The following is a 15,368-nucleotide window of genomic DNA, read 5'->3' on the forward strand; positions in this document are numbered from 1 at the left end:
AGGCCCGTGGCGCAGCTGAAGCCCACGCAGGGTGGGCTGGCGGGCGGGCATGACTGGTTGGTCCTGCGCCAGCTGCCGGGAGCCCGGGGCTTCCTTTCCGGGGCCTGCCGTCCCTCATCATCAGGCGGCTAATCCAGGGTGCAGGCTTGATCTAGGCCCCGACCAGAGTGGGCAGCTGGCCTGAGCCCACAGAGACCTCTTTCTCAGGAACTCACAAACAGGCATGAGCAGCTCTGGTTGAGGGCGGACTCTGGCCTGGGGTCAGCCACACAGAGCGAGCGTCAGATGGCCACGTTACAAACCTTCCCACTGGGGTCATTCTTCCAGTGGACGCAGACCCACACCCCACCTTCGGAGTCCGCTCCCCTCCCAGGAAACCTTGCAAGGCCCACCCGCCTTGATTTAATCTGCAGAGACTCTGACCTGGCCTGCCGCCTGAGATCACCTTGTTCCAACTTCAAAACCCAAGGGTTAGGAAACCACAAATGCCTGATACAAACCGGTACTGGCTCGTGAGGCGTGAAAGGCGTGCGCTGAGGGACAGCTAAAGCAGGCAGCTTGGTGGACATCTAAGCCCTTCCACCTTGCTGGAGGCGGACAGAGGGAGGACAGACTCGCAGGGGAGGGTTCGGTTGCTTTGGGGAGGGCAGGGAGGAAGAAGTCCAGAAAGCATGTCTTTGTGGATATATGTTTTTTCTATCTTTATATTTAGATTTAGATTTCTTTATTTCATCTTTGTTTTCTTGGGCGTCAAGGGCTCACTGGATCTGCTGGGAGTGGTGGGAGTGGGGTCAGATCAGGAGGTGGCCGTCAGTTCGGGGAGATCTGTGGTCTCCATTTCATAATACCCCTTCGCGCTGGAAAAAGTCTTCCCCTTCAAGATTTCTATGAGTTGCTGGAGTCGCTTGGCGAAAGAAAGTACTTGGGGAGGTCTAGTGACAGGCGGGGGTGCGGGCGGGGGTGGGGGTGGGGCCGGGAGTTTGGGTCGAGGTCCAGGTCGAGGTTGAGATGCAGGGGGGCTGGGGGGAGGTGGTCGAGGAGGGCGCTGGAAGTACCAAGGGGGGCGAACAGAGGGGTGGGCAGAGGGGAGTCTAGCCGGGGGTGCCTGAGAAGTCGAATGGAAAGGGGTGGGCAGCTGGGCCATGTGCAAGGCATTAGAGCCAATCTTGGAAGCGATCCAGCTCAGATAGGGCCAGGTGGCTGTGTAGACTCCAGGGCGCTTAGCTCGGGCACAGCCTACTCCCCAGCTTGTGATTCCCACGACCACATAGGTGTTTGCCACGTTGTCTCTGCACATGAGAGGCCCGCCGCTGTCCCCCTGCCCGGAAGGACACAGAAGTCACTCTCTGTCTGAGCCACTTTCCCCTGCCCAGAAGGGCCATAGGCCCTGGAAGGACAGTGTCTGCAGTCACATGCCTTCTAGCTGCCCTGAACCCAAGTGGCAGTGGTAACCCTGGAGTTAGTGCCAGCAGCTTAGGGCAGGTGCAAGAAGGGCCTCCTTGCAGAGAGGAGGAGAGAAAGGCGACCCGCGTGTCCACACATGAGGCTCTACGCACCCGCGGGCGTGCGTGGGTAAGCGGATTTGCAGGGTTCATGTTCTGGAGCGGGGAGGTTAGCCTTTTCTCAGGGGTGCTATTTGGGCAGCATGAGCTCTGTGTTATGATGGGATACAGCTCTCAGGGTGTGACTGGCTCTGGGTAGGGACAGCAGGCGTCCCCTCCCATCCTCGCTGTGACAAGATGGGACCAGGGAAAGGGTCACTGAAGCAGGGACCTGGAGGCGGGGAGCTCAGGGATTCAAAAAGAGGTGTGGGCAGGGAACAGGGCGCCCGAGGGGAAGTTACCTGGCAGGTGTCGATCTTGCCTTCGGGGTACCCCGCACACACGTTGGTTGAACGAATGCGCCCGTTGTACCACTGGGTGGAGTTACACAGGTCGAGGTCGATGAGGTTCACTCGCGCCTCCTGCAGTGTCGGTGTGACCCTGTAGACTACAGCCCGAGCAGCTCGGTGGTCAGCGATCACAGAGGCCACGTTCTGGGAGAGCCCAGCCCACTCCCCCCATGGAACCCCATGATCCTGACACGCTCTGTTATCCCTCAAGTCCACGAAAGCCAGTGCCCTCCCCCCCCACCCCGCCTCCCCTCAGATGCATCTGAAGGGTGTGGGGGGAGGGGGAGGGATGTGCAGGTTTGGGGGTGGGGGGTGGCCAGGGCCTGGAGGCTGAGCAGATTTGGCTGAAGGAATGCATGCTGTGTCGCCTCATTTACGCCCCACAGTGACCCTCTGTGCTAAGCACTGTGACTTGCCTGTCCTCCCATCGGAAGCTTGGAGCACCACGCGCCCAAACATCTGGTAGGGTTGTGGTGTGGCTGGGATCTGGACCTCACACAAATCCAGGACTCACGTTTTGTTCCCCCATAGCACGGCTGTGAGTCACCCGCCCTGCTCGCTATCCCCCGTTAGGACCCTTGCTCAGCTCTGGACGGGATCCGCAGGAGCTGGGCAGATGAGTCCCTCCCCGTGTGCCTCCCATCCGTTTTGAAATTAGAGGAGGAGGGGCAGGACTGCCTCCACACACAGACCTGTCGGGGACGTGGGCGTCGGAAGAACCTGCAGGCACATCTGAACATTCCTTTACAGGCCCAAATGCTCCATCACTGCCTTTGGTTAAGAAAGGCCCAGCCTAGGCTCTGCCTCCATCAGCCAACCTCGCACCTGGCTGCGGGGGCAGCTGTCCCCTCCTCAACAAGTGGCCAACCCCAGGCAAAAGGGCCCTACCACAGCCTGGCGGGCAGGAGGGGGGTGGTGGATTGTGCTTGCAACATTGCGGTGGGGGCCAAGCGGGAAGCCAGAACCAAGGGGACCAAAGTGGATGGAGCTAGGCGCACGGCAGGCACCCGGTAAACAGCTGACTGTGTGTTTGTCTGCTTCGACTGTCTCCAGTACCTTGAGCTCAGCCGTCCGCATCACCCAAGAAGAGGCCAGTTTTGTCCTTGCACGGCCCCCAAGGCAGAGGTGACACGGAAATCAGCACCGCAACAAGTTTGGTTGTTTACCGTGACCTGTTAGATCTATGTAAGAGACAGACGACGGGGACGAGAACAGGGTTTTTTCAATCCCAACTCCTTTAGGTGTTGGGTGACAAACGCTAAAAAGTCCACAAGAACTTGAAATTCAGTAGAAAAGGAGGACTAGCCCAGAAGCATGTGGGCTCAAGGAGAAAGCAGAAAAAGGAAGGTCTGCAGGAATGTCACAGAAGTTTGGAGGCTGGGGATTTCCTTAAGATGTGTCCTTCGCAGTGGGGGATGTCTTCACCAGAAGATGCTAGAAATCCTGTTAAGTTGAGGAGGTTCTAGAGCAAAAGAGGCCTTGTGCGATGTCCAGGATGTAGGTGGGAGCCTGGAACCCTTTAGAGCAGTAAGATAGCAAAGGTGGCGGTAGGGATGGGAGTGTAGACGGGAATCCTGAGACCAGCTCTCCGGGGACTACAAGACCCCGGGACACTGTGCACATGTTTGGGTGGGTGGGCAGAGCAGGGTAGGCTGGGGGTGGGACAAGAAGAATGTTCTAGAGGCCACGGCAGGGCCAGGAGGTTGACAGCCCAGGCTGGGGAGGGAAGGGCCAGCAGAGGCCAGTGAAAACAGAGTTGCCCGGGAGGAGAAGCACCCCCCATCAGAGATGGGGGCAGCCTTGAGAGAGGGAAGACGAGTTACAGGAAGCATCCTGAAACTACCGAGGTTTCATCGCCAGAAAAGGCTGAATTTTGAACCCCAAGTGACTAAAGTGGCTTGAATAAGGAACCCTCGGTTTTCCACTATGAAGGGACAGAAGAGCCTTCAGTCTCTCTCCACATCCCCAGCATGACTGTGTGGTCACCTGTGGACATCTGGAAGGCCTAGCCAAACTCTTGCTGCCCACAGCTGACCTCCCAAAAAAACTGTCCCCTCTCTCCAGAGAAAACAAGGTCACTTGGGTGGGGAGGGCAGTTTCTCACATCGAGGTTCACTGAGGTCAGGAGGGCTGGGCTCTGGGGTCTCAGAGCTCAGAGACCACATGACGTGGCCCTTCCACTCACAGACAGGGAAATGGATGTTGGGGGGGCATGGCCCTCAGCCACAAAGCCCCATGGAGAGCTCTTCTCCAACTGTTGTTTCAGGTGACAGTCCCCCATTTCAAGAAGGTAGCCACTGGGGCTCCAGCTCCAGATACAGCCACAGCCCGACCCCATTCTCCAAGTGCCCAGGTTCCCCTGTGCCTGCGCGCTCCCTTCCCTCCGGCGACCGCTCGAGCCATCCGTGGTGAGGCAGTGGATAGGGCACCCGGCTGCCAGCTTCTCTGGCTGTAAAAGGGGACAGTGCCCTGCGCTCTGGTGGACATCCCCACGAGGACCCATATTTGGCCCTTTCACCTCAGAGACCACTGAGGAGATGACCAGCAGCGCCCCCACCCCTGTGCGAGCCCCTCCCATACTCACCTTTCTCTTTCAAGAACCCCCAGCCAGCCACCCAGCAGACCTGGGGAATTCTAGGTGGGCCCGCCCTAAACCGGGGCAGGCAGCCTGTTCCGATGAACTGCCCGCAGGGGACAGGCGGGGTGATCTTCATGAGAGCGATGTCATTGTGCTCCAAACTGGGGATGTATTTCTCATGAATGATGATTTTCTCAACGTATCTCTCCTGTTGAGGCGGCTTCACCGGCTTGTCGTTCCCGTACACAATTTCGCTCGCTCCGAAGATCAGCCTCCAGTCATACACTTTCCTGTGGGCACAGAGGCAAGCCAGTCAGAAAGGACTGGCTCGACGGAAACCTCCGGTGGCCGTGACCCTCAGAGCCCTCCCCCAGCAAGGGTCTGGGCCCACCCACTCATTGTCTGCTTGCCGCAGGACAAAGTGTGCAGAGGGCCCTGGAGAAGGTCCCTTTCTGAAGACCTCCCTCCAGGCGCTCCCACACCTACTTTTTGGAGACAAAGCAGTGGGCGGCGGTAAGCAGCCAGTGGGAATTCAGCAAGGTGCCTCCGCATGCGTGGTACCTCCGGTGGTTGTGGGACGTGAAGACCTGCAGGCTGACCATCCAGGGCCAGGCCCCAATTGTCGTCTCCTGCCCTCCAACGACACGGCCACTGCCCTGTGAGCTCTGCCTGAAGCGCAACCCACAGGGGCCACTGAGGAGAGACCGGAGCACAGTTCAAACCAGGGAGGGGCACAGCCTGTCCTCGCCCCTGCACAACGTGGGGAGGGGGGCAGGGGGGCTGGGCCAAGTGGGGCAGCCTGGAGAGGGGAGGGTGGGAGGGGCTGCTGAGGAGAGCCGCGGGAAGCTGCAGGCTCCAGGAAATGGCTCTGAGGAGTGTGATTTCTGGGGTCTCGTGGGTGGAGCCACAAGACGAGGCAAGAAGGGGGCAGAGGAAGCAGAACTGATGACTAGAGCCTAGAAGTACAGGAGATCCCTAGGCAGGGGGGAGGTGAGATGGGGAGGCGAGAGGTAATGGCTTGGGGCCTTTAGGGCCAGTTCTGGGCTGGAGACTCAGGGAACAGCAGCGGGCGCCCTGGGGCCTCAGGGTGGGGCCGGATGGTGGCAGGAGGAGGGAGAGCCGCTGGGGGCGACCAGCAGGGGTCCAGGGATGGGAGTCCTGGGAGCCAGGGAGGGAGGGTACCTCAGGGGCTGTCGGAGTCTAAGGGGGAGGGGGCCCTAGAAGACGCCACGACAATACCCTGGGGTCTTTGGGGTCAGCCACAGGTGGGGGCACCACAGTATCTGTGGGAAGAAAGGGGCTTCTAAAAATTAGGACTTGATGTTCAAGAGGCAGTGAGGTCAGGGTAAGGACAGGGTCCCCCGTCTGCACAGTGAGAGGCAGGGGAGCCCAGAGTCAGCCCTGGGGCCTCCGGGCTGAAGCAGCTGGGAGCAGGGATGGTCTGAGTTGGGGATGTGGGTCACACCTGTGAGACCCAGGGCACCACCCAGGCCCAAGCTTGGCCTCCTCCCGGGCCCTGGACAGAGGCAGTCCAGGCGGGGCCTGCTCTTCAGAAGACGCCCTCTCCACCCGCCGAGGTGTCCCTGGCACTTACTCACACGTGGCGTTATCTTTGGCGACCGCGGACACTGCCAAGAGCAGCAGAGCGGCAGTTGGCAACATCCTAACTGCACTCCTGCCCCAGCCTGGCCCGGAAGCCTAGTGACCTCACAGAGCCCTGAGGCCTGCGGGCCAATCAGCCGGGCTACTCCCCTCCCCCCAGGAGTCGGGACCGGCAGGAGCCCTTTAGCTTAACTGGTTCTGGCTGAAACAGGATCCCAGCTCTCGGTACAGACCCCTTCCCACCCCAGGGGCATGGGGCTCCTATCCAGCCCCACCCTCTGTCCCAAGACCAAGACCGTCATTCCCAGTCACCCTTCGAAGGTCCCAGAGGATCTGAGGTTCCAGTTTCGTGCAGGGTCTGCCCCTCTCGGGCAAGCTGTGACCACAGTTCCTGTTCCAGATCGTGGGCTGGGGGGCAGCTCTGTTCCTCCGTGTCGAGATGGCAGAGCCTGTCAGGGGTCACAGGGTGTCAGGCTCACCAGATTAATCTATCCTTAACACTGCATGGGCAGGTTGTCTTTCCCTCTTCCCAGTACATAGTATCAGCACAATTTTCCAGGAGCCACTTTGAATTTCTCTCATTCGGGACTACAAAGCCCACCCTTCTCTTCACGGCCGAGTGTCGCAGGATCTGGTGTCTCCTGCCTGAGTGTCTCCAGGTCTCCTCTCCTGGACCTCCATGCAGCACGCTGCGTCCCTACACTTCAGGGTCAGGAATTCTCATCACCGTCACATGAGTACCCTGAGGGTTCATTTCCTCAGATCGTCAGAGACAGCATCTCCCCCACGGGGGAGGACAAACGCTCGCCTCACACACCCGCAGCTCCTTCAAGACTGGGAGGAGGTCACGTCTGCACCAGCCTGAAGGGCAGCGTCCCCTCCCCCACCCGAGTGTAAGTTCTCCACTAGACCATCTGAGCAGCGAGAGGTGGTCCCTCGCCTACCTGCGTGTCAGGACACCTCTGCAGCTTCTTCCTGAGTGTTAAGAGTTTTCCGATTGTCAGATGCCTTTATTCCTCTATTACCTTCTCGAACTGAATGTCATACCGCCTCAGCTCCCATAACTTTCAGGAGGTCACGTCCCCCTCAATGGGGTCTGGTGTATCTTTACCTGGGCATCAGGAACCACCACCTCCTTTTCCTGAATCTGAGGGTGTCTCTTTTCTTCCATCTCAAGGCCAAAGGCCTCATCTCTACCACCTCAGTGTCACTCTGTGGCCTCTTCTCTACCAGAGAACCCAGAGATCTTCTATCCCCTACCTGAAGGTCAGGAGCTGCATCTCTCCTGTGGGAGGGCACTGAGGCTTCCTCAGCCACACTGACGTGCCAGGAATTCTCGTGCCCCCACCTGGCTGCTGGAAGTCTCCTGTCCCTTACGTGATTACAGTCTCCCTCCCTGCCTAAGAGTCATGAGCTTTTATCTTCTCTACCTGAATATCACAAGGTCTTCTTTACTCGGTAAATGTCTGACAATCTCATCCCAGCTCCCTGATTGTCTGAAGGTTTCTATCTCCTTCCTGGGGGTCTTGAGGTCTCATCTCCCCTACTTGAGGATCGCGAAATCTTCCCTCTCCCATCTGAGTGTAAGGAGGTCTCCATGCCCTCCCTGAGTGTTCCCGCTTTGTCTCCTCCCCCTGAGCGTCAGGAGATGCTGTCTCTCACCTCTTCTGCTAGATCTGGAGGTTCCATCTCTGGTCTCTTAGAGACAAAGGGTCTTCTCTTCCCACCCTTCAGGCCAGGTGTTTGCAGTTCTTCAACTCCGTTGTCAGGCCTCTTATTTCCTCTCCATGAGTGTCCCCAAGTCTCCTCTAGGCCAGAAGATCTTGCCTCTCCTGTTATGGGGTGCCGGGTACCGACAGTGCTGATTCCATCTCGGTCCATGTTTGCTCAGTGACCTCTCTCGGGGCTGCGTATTCCAGGCCCTGTGGAGACTGACATAACCCTTAGAAACGCCTGCAGAGGCCAGGATGGGGGGAGGCTTGTTTGGGCCTTCCAGGAATCTCTCAGAGATGGCCTCGTCTTTCCCGTCGCTGAGGCCAGGTGGCGGCACGAGATCTAATTACAGGCTAGCTGTCAGTTAGGGTCATGCATGTCCTCTGGGCTGCATGTGAGCCCTTGGCTCTCACTGCAGTGTCCTTCTGTGGGTCCCATTGCTCTGTGAAATCTGCGGGCTAAGGTCTGGAGAGTAACCCTGCGGCCGCTGCAGACCTTCCTCCATCGGGGCACCTGCCAGGGAGTCCCCTGAACAAAATTGTTCCAACGGGGTGGAGTGGCCTGCTGGGACTTCCAGTCTCCAAGTGCCTTCTCTGTTTGGGGGACCCCTTCCTGTCCCTCCTCCGCCTTCTAACACGGGGCCAGGACATCTTCTCTTTGTTTGGTAGGGAGAAGCAAGGCCGGGGGGTTATGAGTTTTGGTATGTTGTTCCCACTCCTGCCGAACAGCAAGCTGGGTTTCACCTACATGAACGTAACTGGGCCTCAGTAACATCCCCTTTGTGAGGGTCTCACGGCTTTTATCACTGCTCCCTGCGTATCAGGAAGGCTCCCCCATTTCCACCTGAGTGTAAGGAGGACATGCGTCTCCTAGGGAATTTTCAAGGCCCTTGTGTGCTTTCCCCAACTGGTAGGTTTTTTTTCTCTGACCTTAGTGTCCCAGAACTTATGTCTTCCCTACCGGGCTCCTGCATGGAAGTGTTCAGGGCCTTTCCTTTTTTTTCCTTTCTTGTGCGGCCATCACTGCAGGTGGTCCCGCTCCTCTACCTGCGGTTCAGGAAGCCCCGTTTCGCCAACCTGAGTCTTAGCGGTTCACAACTTGCCGATGGAGCCTTAGGAGCCTGACACATCTGAGTGTCAGACTGTGCCTGATAAGGGAGCCGAAGAGGCTTTTGGATTTTATAGTCTAAGAAATGGCAACAGGAATTCAAGATGTGGTCATTAAAATATTGACTGTTTAAGAAAACATCTCTTCAGGAGTTTTTACAGGATTGTAATGTCCATAAAATCGATGTGGTATTTAGGTCCAAAAGAATCATTTAGCAGAATGATGTAAACATTTATTTTGATGCTAATATATACAATTTTCCAGAAATCACAACCTTTGCAAGTATTTCAACATATGATAAAAATAGGACGCCTCCATGGCTCAGTCAGTTAAGCCTCTGCCTTCGGCTCAGGTCAAGATCCCAGGGTCCTGGGATCGAGCCCCACGTTGGGCTCCCTGCTCAGTGGGGAGCCTGCTTTTCCCTCTGCCTTTGCTGCTCCCCTGCTTGTGTTTTGTGTTTGCTCTCTCTCTCTCTCAAATAAACAAAATCGTCAAAAAAATTTTAAAAAGAAAGAAGATATTTTAAGCTTCGAGATGAAAACAGTACCTAGTTTTTCAAAACACTTAGGGTCACGCAATGACACAGTGGAAGACCCAATGCCTAGATTCTAAAAGACAAAGTACTGTCTGACCCCACAGAGTAACACTCACTTCTGGTTCTAGAAAGGGCTGCCGGTCACAGTACCTGTCCCTGTGGCCACGGGATAGGCACATGGTCCCCCAGGTTTAATTTTGTCCTTAACCCTAATGGAAGAAGCAAATGTCTCGAATACAAGTGTTCCAGAGCCCAAGCGAGAGAGGTAGGAAATTGCCAGACAGGTAAGACGCTAGGGCCAGAGGGTACGGTCCCAGGGGCTACTGGGGGCTTGACTCAGGCCCAGGCAAAGCTCCCATCACAGGGAGCAGGAGGAGGGGTTCCCCACCCCTATGCCCCTCCACCTCACCTCCCTCCCTGCCCTCCTCCCTCCCCACCCCATTTGCTCTCCTGTTTACCCCAGCCTACTTCCTGCTCTTCACTTCCAAACGCTACCCCCGCCCACCTGACCAGTCCAGCTCCCACCCCATCTTTCCTCACACTAATCCCTAACCCTCTCCAGAGAGGTCCTCTGCGGAGCAGACACCATGTGCATCCAGCCAGCCCAAGTTGTCCACAGGACCTCGGGCAGGGTTGCTGGGGTGAGGGAGGATTAGGTCTACGGTCTCTGCTCCAGGCTCGAGGAAGAGCGTTGGTGAGTTTCTTGGGGGCCCCAAAAGGACATCCTGAGGCCACGAGGAGACCTTTGCCCTGAGTGAGAATGTCTTTGCCCCAAAGCGTTTGGGGCTGCAACTCCCCCAGCCCTGAACCTACACTTTCCTCTGCCACATCTTCTCTCACGGGGGGTGGGGGGGGGGATGTGTGTGAAGGGTCTGACTCCCCTTCTGAGGGGAGGGGCATATTCATCTTCTCCCCCAAATCTCTTGGGAGTCAGAGTGGGTGTTGCCGTGTCCACGGAAGGCTGCCTCTGCCCTTGCTCTTACTTTCTTCTCTCGGAAGCTGTACTTACCCCAAGCTTGGACCCAGCCCCAGAGCGACTTAGGGTTCCGCGTGCAGCTCAGAGGGTAACAGCCCCCACCCCCAGCAGAGGCTTAGGTCCAGCGCAAGTCAGGGTCCTGCCTCCACCCCTGCACTGAGAGCCCCTTGCTCAGATCCCTACTTCCAGATCCCAGATCCCTGACTTCCTTCATGGCCTCTTGTTTGATGACCACAGTTTCTAACTTGAAAGTGAAAATTAAAAATTTGAAAAAATTGGAAATTTGAAGTTGTGGGGCTTTCTAGACAAGTGGCAAACCTCTCAGGGTCCAAGCCTCACAGGGCCTTCCCCACTCCCTCCCAGGCCCTCCGGACCTGGCTCACACCCTCAAAGCCTCTCTGCCGCCCCCACGTCTTCTCAGTGAAGACACCGGAGTCCATGCCTCTTCTACCCGCTTTGCTCCCTCTGGGATCTTCACACTTTCCCGTGGCGTCTCCCACTAGCCCCACCCCGACCCAGCAATAGCCCCAGTCAAGGTCCACATTTATCACCGTGTCCTATCCGCACCCCACCTCGCCTTGTGACCGGTGCCTGATGTGTCTTCTACGGGGGGGGGGGGGGGGGGGGGGGAGACCAGCCGCGCCCGCCCTCCCTCAGCTCCCATGGGGCCTCCTGCGCCCACTCTGCAGGAGAACGCCCACCCACTGGCCACACTGTGACTCCTCCTCCCACCCGCTGAGATGCCTCTGCTCTTCCTGTGGGCGGAGCACCCCCAACCAGGTGCCACACAGCTGGGGGTGGGGGGTGGCAGCTGGAGGCTCCTGAGACTGTCAGCTCAGAGGGGAGAAGGAAAGCCTGAACAACAGCAGGAGCCATGGGGGCAGGACAGCTGGGACAGACAAAAGAGGGTTCAAAGACAGGAGCCACAGGATTCAGAAACAAAGGGACATGGAGGGGGAGGGGTTGCGGCAGGGGTCACAGAGGACAGACAACCAGACTTCTAGCCCAGGGCAGCTCCTCGGTCAGCTGATAGACAGAGAAACCTCCCAGTCAGCAAGCCCAGGCTGAGGTCCTGCAACAGTTCCAGAAGAGACGAGAAGCGTGGCATGTGGACATGGAGGCCAACAAGGACACCGGGTCGGAGATCTGAGAGTCACCAGCGCCCAGGCTTGGATACTTGTGACAAGGCTGGGGAGATTTGTCCAAGGGACAGCAGTTTGTGCTCCTAAGAATTCCTCAAACAGGCAACTGAGAAAGTTTCATTTCTTATAAATTTATTACATAATAATATTATAATAATTATCAATAATAATAATATAAGAAACATAGATCTCTGTGGGGTGTATCACAACATCAGGGTCAGGAGGCCTCAGGACTGGAGTAGGGGTGAAATCCCCTGGATGGAACTCCATACAAAAGGAGGGGTGAAGCAGAACTGACCCTGTAAAGTTAAAAACCCAAATTGAACAGAACCAAAAACCCACAGGTGAGTGTGAGACCGAGTGTGTATGTGGCAGTCTGTTACAGTGACTGCTGCCGTGTGTGTGACCTGGTCTGTTGGTGAAGGGGTTACTGGGTGTGACTCTGCCCAGGGAATGGGGCCGGTGGGCCAGGGCGGGGCGGGCGGGCACAGACCGGCGTGCCAGGCCCCTGGGCTGTGAAAACTTCAGTTTTCTGTGTTTTTTTTTTTTTTATTAAAAAAAGCTAGAAATATAAACAGAAACTTGTGAGTGACGTGGATGGAGCTTAGTCCAGACTCCAAACCCTAGGTTTAAAAACGTCCCAGGGCCCCCCCACCCCACAGATCATTGCTGAGTGTGAGGAGTCACAGTAAGGGGGGCTGGGGTGTCCTCTGGGGTCTTTGCCTCTCCCCAGGGCCTGCGGTGGCCTGACTCTAGGGGTCCTCTATGACCCCCCCAGAAGCCCAAGGTGGGGGGGGAGGGCATTGCCTCCAAGGGCCCCTGGGAGCCTGTCCCAGCAGCAGAGCTTCACCAGGGAGGCGGCTCTGGAAGGACAGACTGGGCAAACAGCAGGTCCTAGGGTGCCTCTGACTTTCTTTGGAAGTGGGGGTGTGCTTCCATGGCACACACCCATACGCACACCCCGCACACACTGCTGGAGACCCCCCCCAGGTCCGGAGTGGCCCAGGGATCGCGCTCCAATCAGGCACACACAGGGCTCCCATGCACTCAGCCGCACTCAGAGCTTCACGCGCTCGCTCATGTGTGCACACACACAGGGCAGGAACAGGAGACTTTGGGGTCTGAGGCAGGGAGGCTTCTCTGCTGTGGTTGCCCAACAGTGTGGGGAGGAGGCTAGACCCCTCCTGGGAAGGGGCCCTGTGAGGGACTTGGCTGGGGGGCGGACGCCAGGGCTCTGCCCCTCCCCAGGGCAATGGTCACCCAGGTCACCTGACCTTGCTAGTGCCCAGCAGGACTCTGCTGCCTGCCGCCCCTCCTCCACGCAGCACCTGAAGGGTCGGTGGGGCACACTATAGCTCAGCGAGGGGAGAGGGCCGAGCCGTGGGCCCCAGGGCGGGCTACTAGGACCCTGGCCAACCCCAGACCAGCTGGAGCGTCCCCCGCCCCACGTGGGGTGGCAGTGGCAGTGAGGGGCCAGAGATGGAAGACTGGGCAGCAGCAGCAGCGGAACCAGTGGGGGGCTGTAGGGGAGGGGAAGGGAAGCTATTAAGGACAGAGATATTTGTTCCTTTTCTCGTTCCAAATATAGGGTGGATTAAAATATGCAAAACAGGGGGGCTCCTAGGCCCCCAACCGAGAACCCCAAGTCTCCCCCCTCCCCCCGAGTCACCAAGGTGTGTCCTGACCTCGCATGCTGGACTAGGTCCCCCCCTCTGGGAAAGTAGCCACCAGAAGCTGTGCGGGAGATGGTCAGGCCGGAGCACCCCACCCCCAACCCTCTCCCGCTCCAGCCCCCCTGGCCCTCGCCCTTCCTGACCCTGTGCTGGGTGGGACTCGCCGGCCGGGGAGGGCACTAAGCAATGTACAGGGCAAGTCTCCGAGCAACAGCAAACAGGACGATTCATGCAACATTCCTGGCCCGGGCGCCGTTGTGGGGGGCGGGCCGAGCCCGCGGCCCGGGGGTCGGGGTGGGGGGCCCTGCCGGCAGGGCGCGGCTGGGGCGTGGGGAGGGGGCGTCAGCTGCCGTCCAGCTGCCTGAGCGCGCGCTCGATGTTCATGCGGTGGCCTACGCGCGTGACGCCCAGCTCCACGAAGTCGTCCTTGGTGAGCGCCGGCAGGTGCGCGCCCTCGATTTCGTGGTCCTCGAAGCGGTCGCGGTGCTCGCCCAGGTGGATGCTCTCCAGCCAGTCGCCCACGTCGAACTTGCTCCAGAGCTGCAGCGGCTTTTGTTGGAAGGGCCGGCGCGGGCCGGGGGCCCCGGGGCCGGGGCCGGGGCCGGGCGCTGGCGAGGGCAGCGGCGACGGCGAGGGCGAGCGGCTGCGTGCGCTCACGCTGCGCACCACAAAACGCACCTCCTTCGGCTCGTGCGGGATGGAGAGGCTGGACGACTTGAGGATGGTGGGAGGCGTGAGGCCGAAGGGCCGCCCCGCGCCCCCCGCGCCCGCCCCCAGCCCCTCCACCCGCTCCAGCGACGCGGGCTTCACTGGGCTCGGGGCGCGGCGCGCCACGGGGTAGCGGCCGCCGGGCCGCACCGGGTAGGAGGCCCCGCCGCCCGGGCCCCCGGGGCTGCGCTGCGCTGAGATGGAGCTCAGCTCACCGAGGCTGCTGAAGAGCCTGCGGAGGGAGAGGGGGTCAAGGCCAGGTGAAGGGCGCCAGGAGACGCGGGGACAGGCGGAGGGGGCGCGGCCCGCGGCCCGGAGGACGCTGGGGGCGGAGCTTGGGGCTGGGGGCTGGGTGGGCACCAGGATACTCGGGGGCAGGCGGAGGGGAGCGCGGCCGGCGGCTGGTGGGGAGCCTGGGGGCGGGGCTCGGGGTGGGCGCCAGGAGACGCGGGGGCAGGCGGAGGGGGGCGCGGCCCGCGGCCGGGAGGACGCTGGGGGCGGAGCTTGGGGCTCGGTAGCCTTAGGGCCGCCGGAAAAAAGGTGGGATCCGAGGATTACGACGGCCATTCTGTCTGGCCCCCAGGGTCAGAGCCAGGGCCCTGCTGGGGGAGAAGGGGACTAGATTGAATGGAATATAAAGAGTAAAAAGCAATGGTCCCTTTCGCAGCCCAGCGGAGGAAAGGCAGCCTTTCGCGGCAAAGGGAAGACCGCCCCAACACTGACAGCCTCCCACACTGGCCCTGGGCACAGCCCCATCCACCCGTGCCCTGGAGGGGAAGACTGTGGCACTACCCCTCACCACTCCCACACACAGCTCTGCGCTCCTGAGGAAACCCAGAGGAACCTGGGCGGGCTTCAGGGATGGCTGAGTCGTGATGACGACTGCTGGTGGCACAGACTGACCGAGCCCATGAGTCAGAGACAGACACCAGGCAGCGTTCGTGCCCACGCAGAGCAGCCGCGTGTGCAGGACAGGTGTGAAGCAGCGACACACCGATGACACGCGGCCTCCCTGCACAGGACAGCACACTGCAGCCGCAGGAGCACCCACACGTGTCACAGACATGCAGCAGAGTGGCAGGAATGGCAGTGGACTGCTTGTGAGAGACGCACGTATGTGCGGACACGCAGACACACACACACACACACACACACACACACACACACACGGCGCCTCCCTACCCAACATCAGCTGTCGGGACCCCAGACCTGCAGCCCCTCTCCAGCATGGCCGCAGTGGGAGGCCGACCTGGGAGGACCTCCAGAGAGTACCCACTCCCTCGTCCCTCCCCCTTCCTTTCCGTTGTCCGCCCCAGTTGCGCCCGGGGAAGCCGGGGGAGGGGGCTGTCGGTGGGACAGAAGCCCCACGAAGCCGAGCAGAGCGGAGAGCAGGGCGCTCGGGACAGCGCGAGGACAGCGGAGAGCAGGGCGGTCAGGAACAGC

The 15,368-nt window shown here is 59.3% G+C and overlaps 2 protein-coding genes across 2 annotated transcripts in view; both read right to left on the reverse strand.

Annotated features, from left to right (window-relative positions):
• Positions 1-796: 796 nt before the first annotated feature.
• On the reverse strand, positions 797-6,131 carry LOC111157685 (acrosin). The gene is made up of 5 exons (XM_022519308.1): positions 6,064-6,131; positions 4,956-5,162; positions 4,476-4,759; positions 1,844-1,989; positions 797-1,318 (listed from the first exon to the last, which is right to left on the reverse strand). Exons 1-5 carry the CDS (start codon positions 6,129-6,131, stop codon positions 797-799), a joined length of 1,227 nt encoding a protein of 408 aa, XP_022375016.1.
• A 7,428-nt stretch (positions 6,132-13,559) lies between these two features.
• Positions 13,560-15,368, reverse strand: part of LOC111157633 (SH3 and multiple ankyrin repeat domains 3) — a 48,648-nt gene continuing 46,839 nt past the window's right edge. Inside the window, 1 exon segment of the mRNA XM_022519225.1 lies at positions 13,560-14,157. Within this exon segment, the coding sequence (XP_022374933.1) occupies positions 13,560-14,157 (598 nt within the window).

Source organism: Enhydra lutris, unplaced genomic scaffold (genome assembly GCF_002288905.1).
Source record: "Enhydra lutris kenyoni isolate GAN:26980312 unplaced genomic scaffold, ASM228890v2 scaffoldscaffold55, whole genome shotgun sequence".
Lineage (NCBI taxonomy): Eukaryota > Metazoa > Chordata > Mammalia > Carnivora > Mustelidae > Enhydra > Enhydra lutris.

Bases quoted from the DNA above. Each gene is read 5' to 3' on its own strand.
- LOC111157685 (XM_022519308.1), bottom strand. From the start codon at position 6,131: ATGTTGCCAACTGCCGCTCTGCTGCTCTTGGCAGTGTCCGCGGTCGCC. The intron at 5,163-6,063 runs GTAAGTGCCAGG...GTCTCTCCTCAG, and splicing joins AAAGATAACGCCACGTGTGA to TGGCCCCTGTGGGTTGCGCT. The intron at 1,990-4,475 runs GTGAGTATGGGA...CTCGGGCTGTAG, and splicing joins GGGGTTCTTGAAAGAGAAAG to TCTACAGGGTCACACCGACA.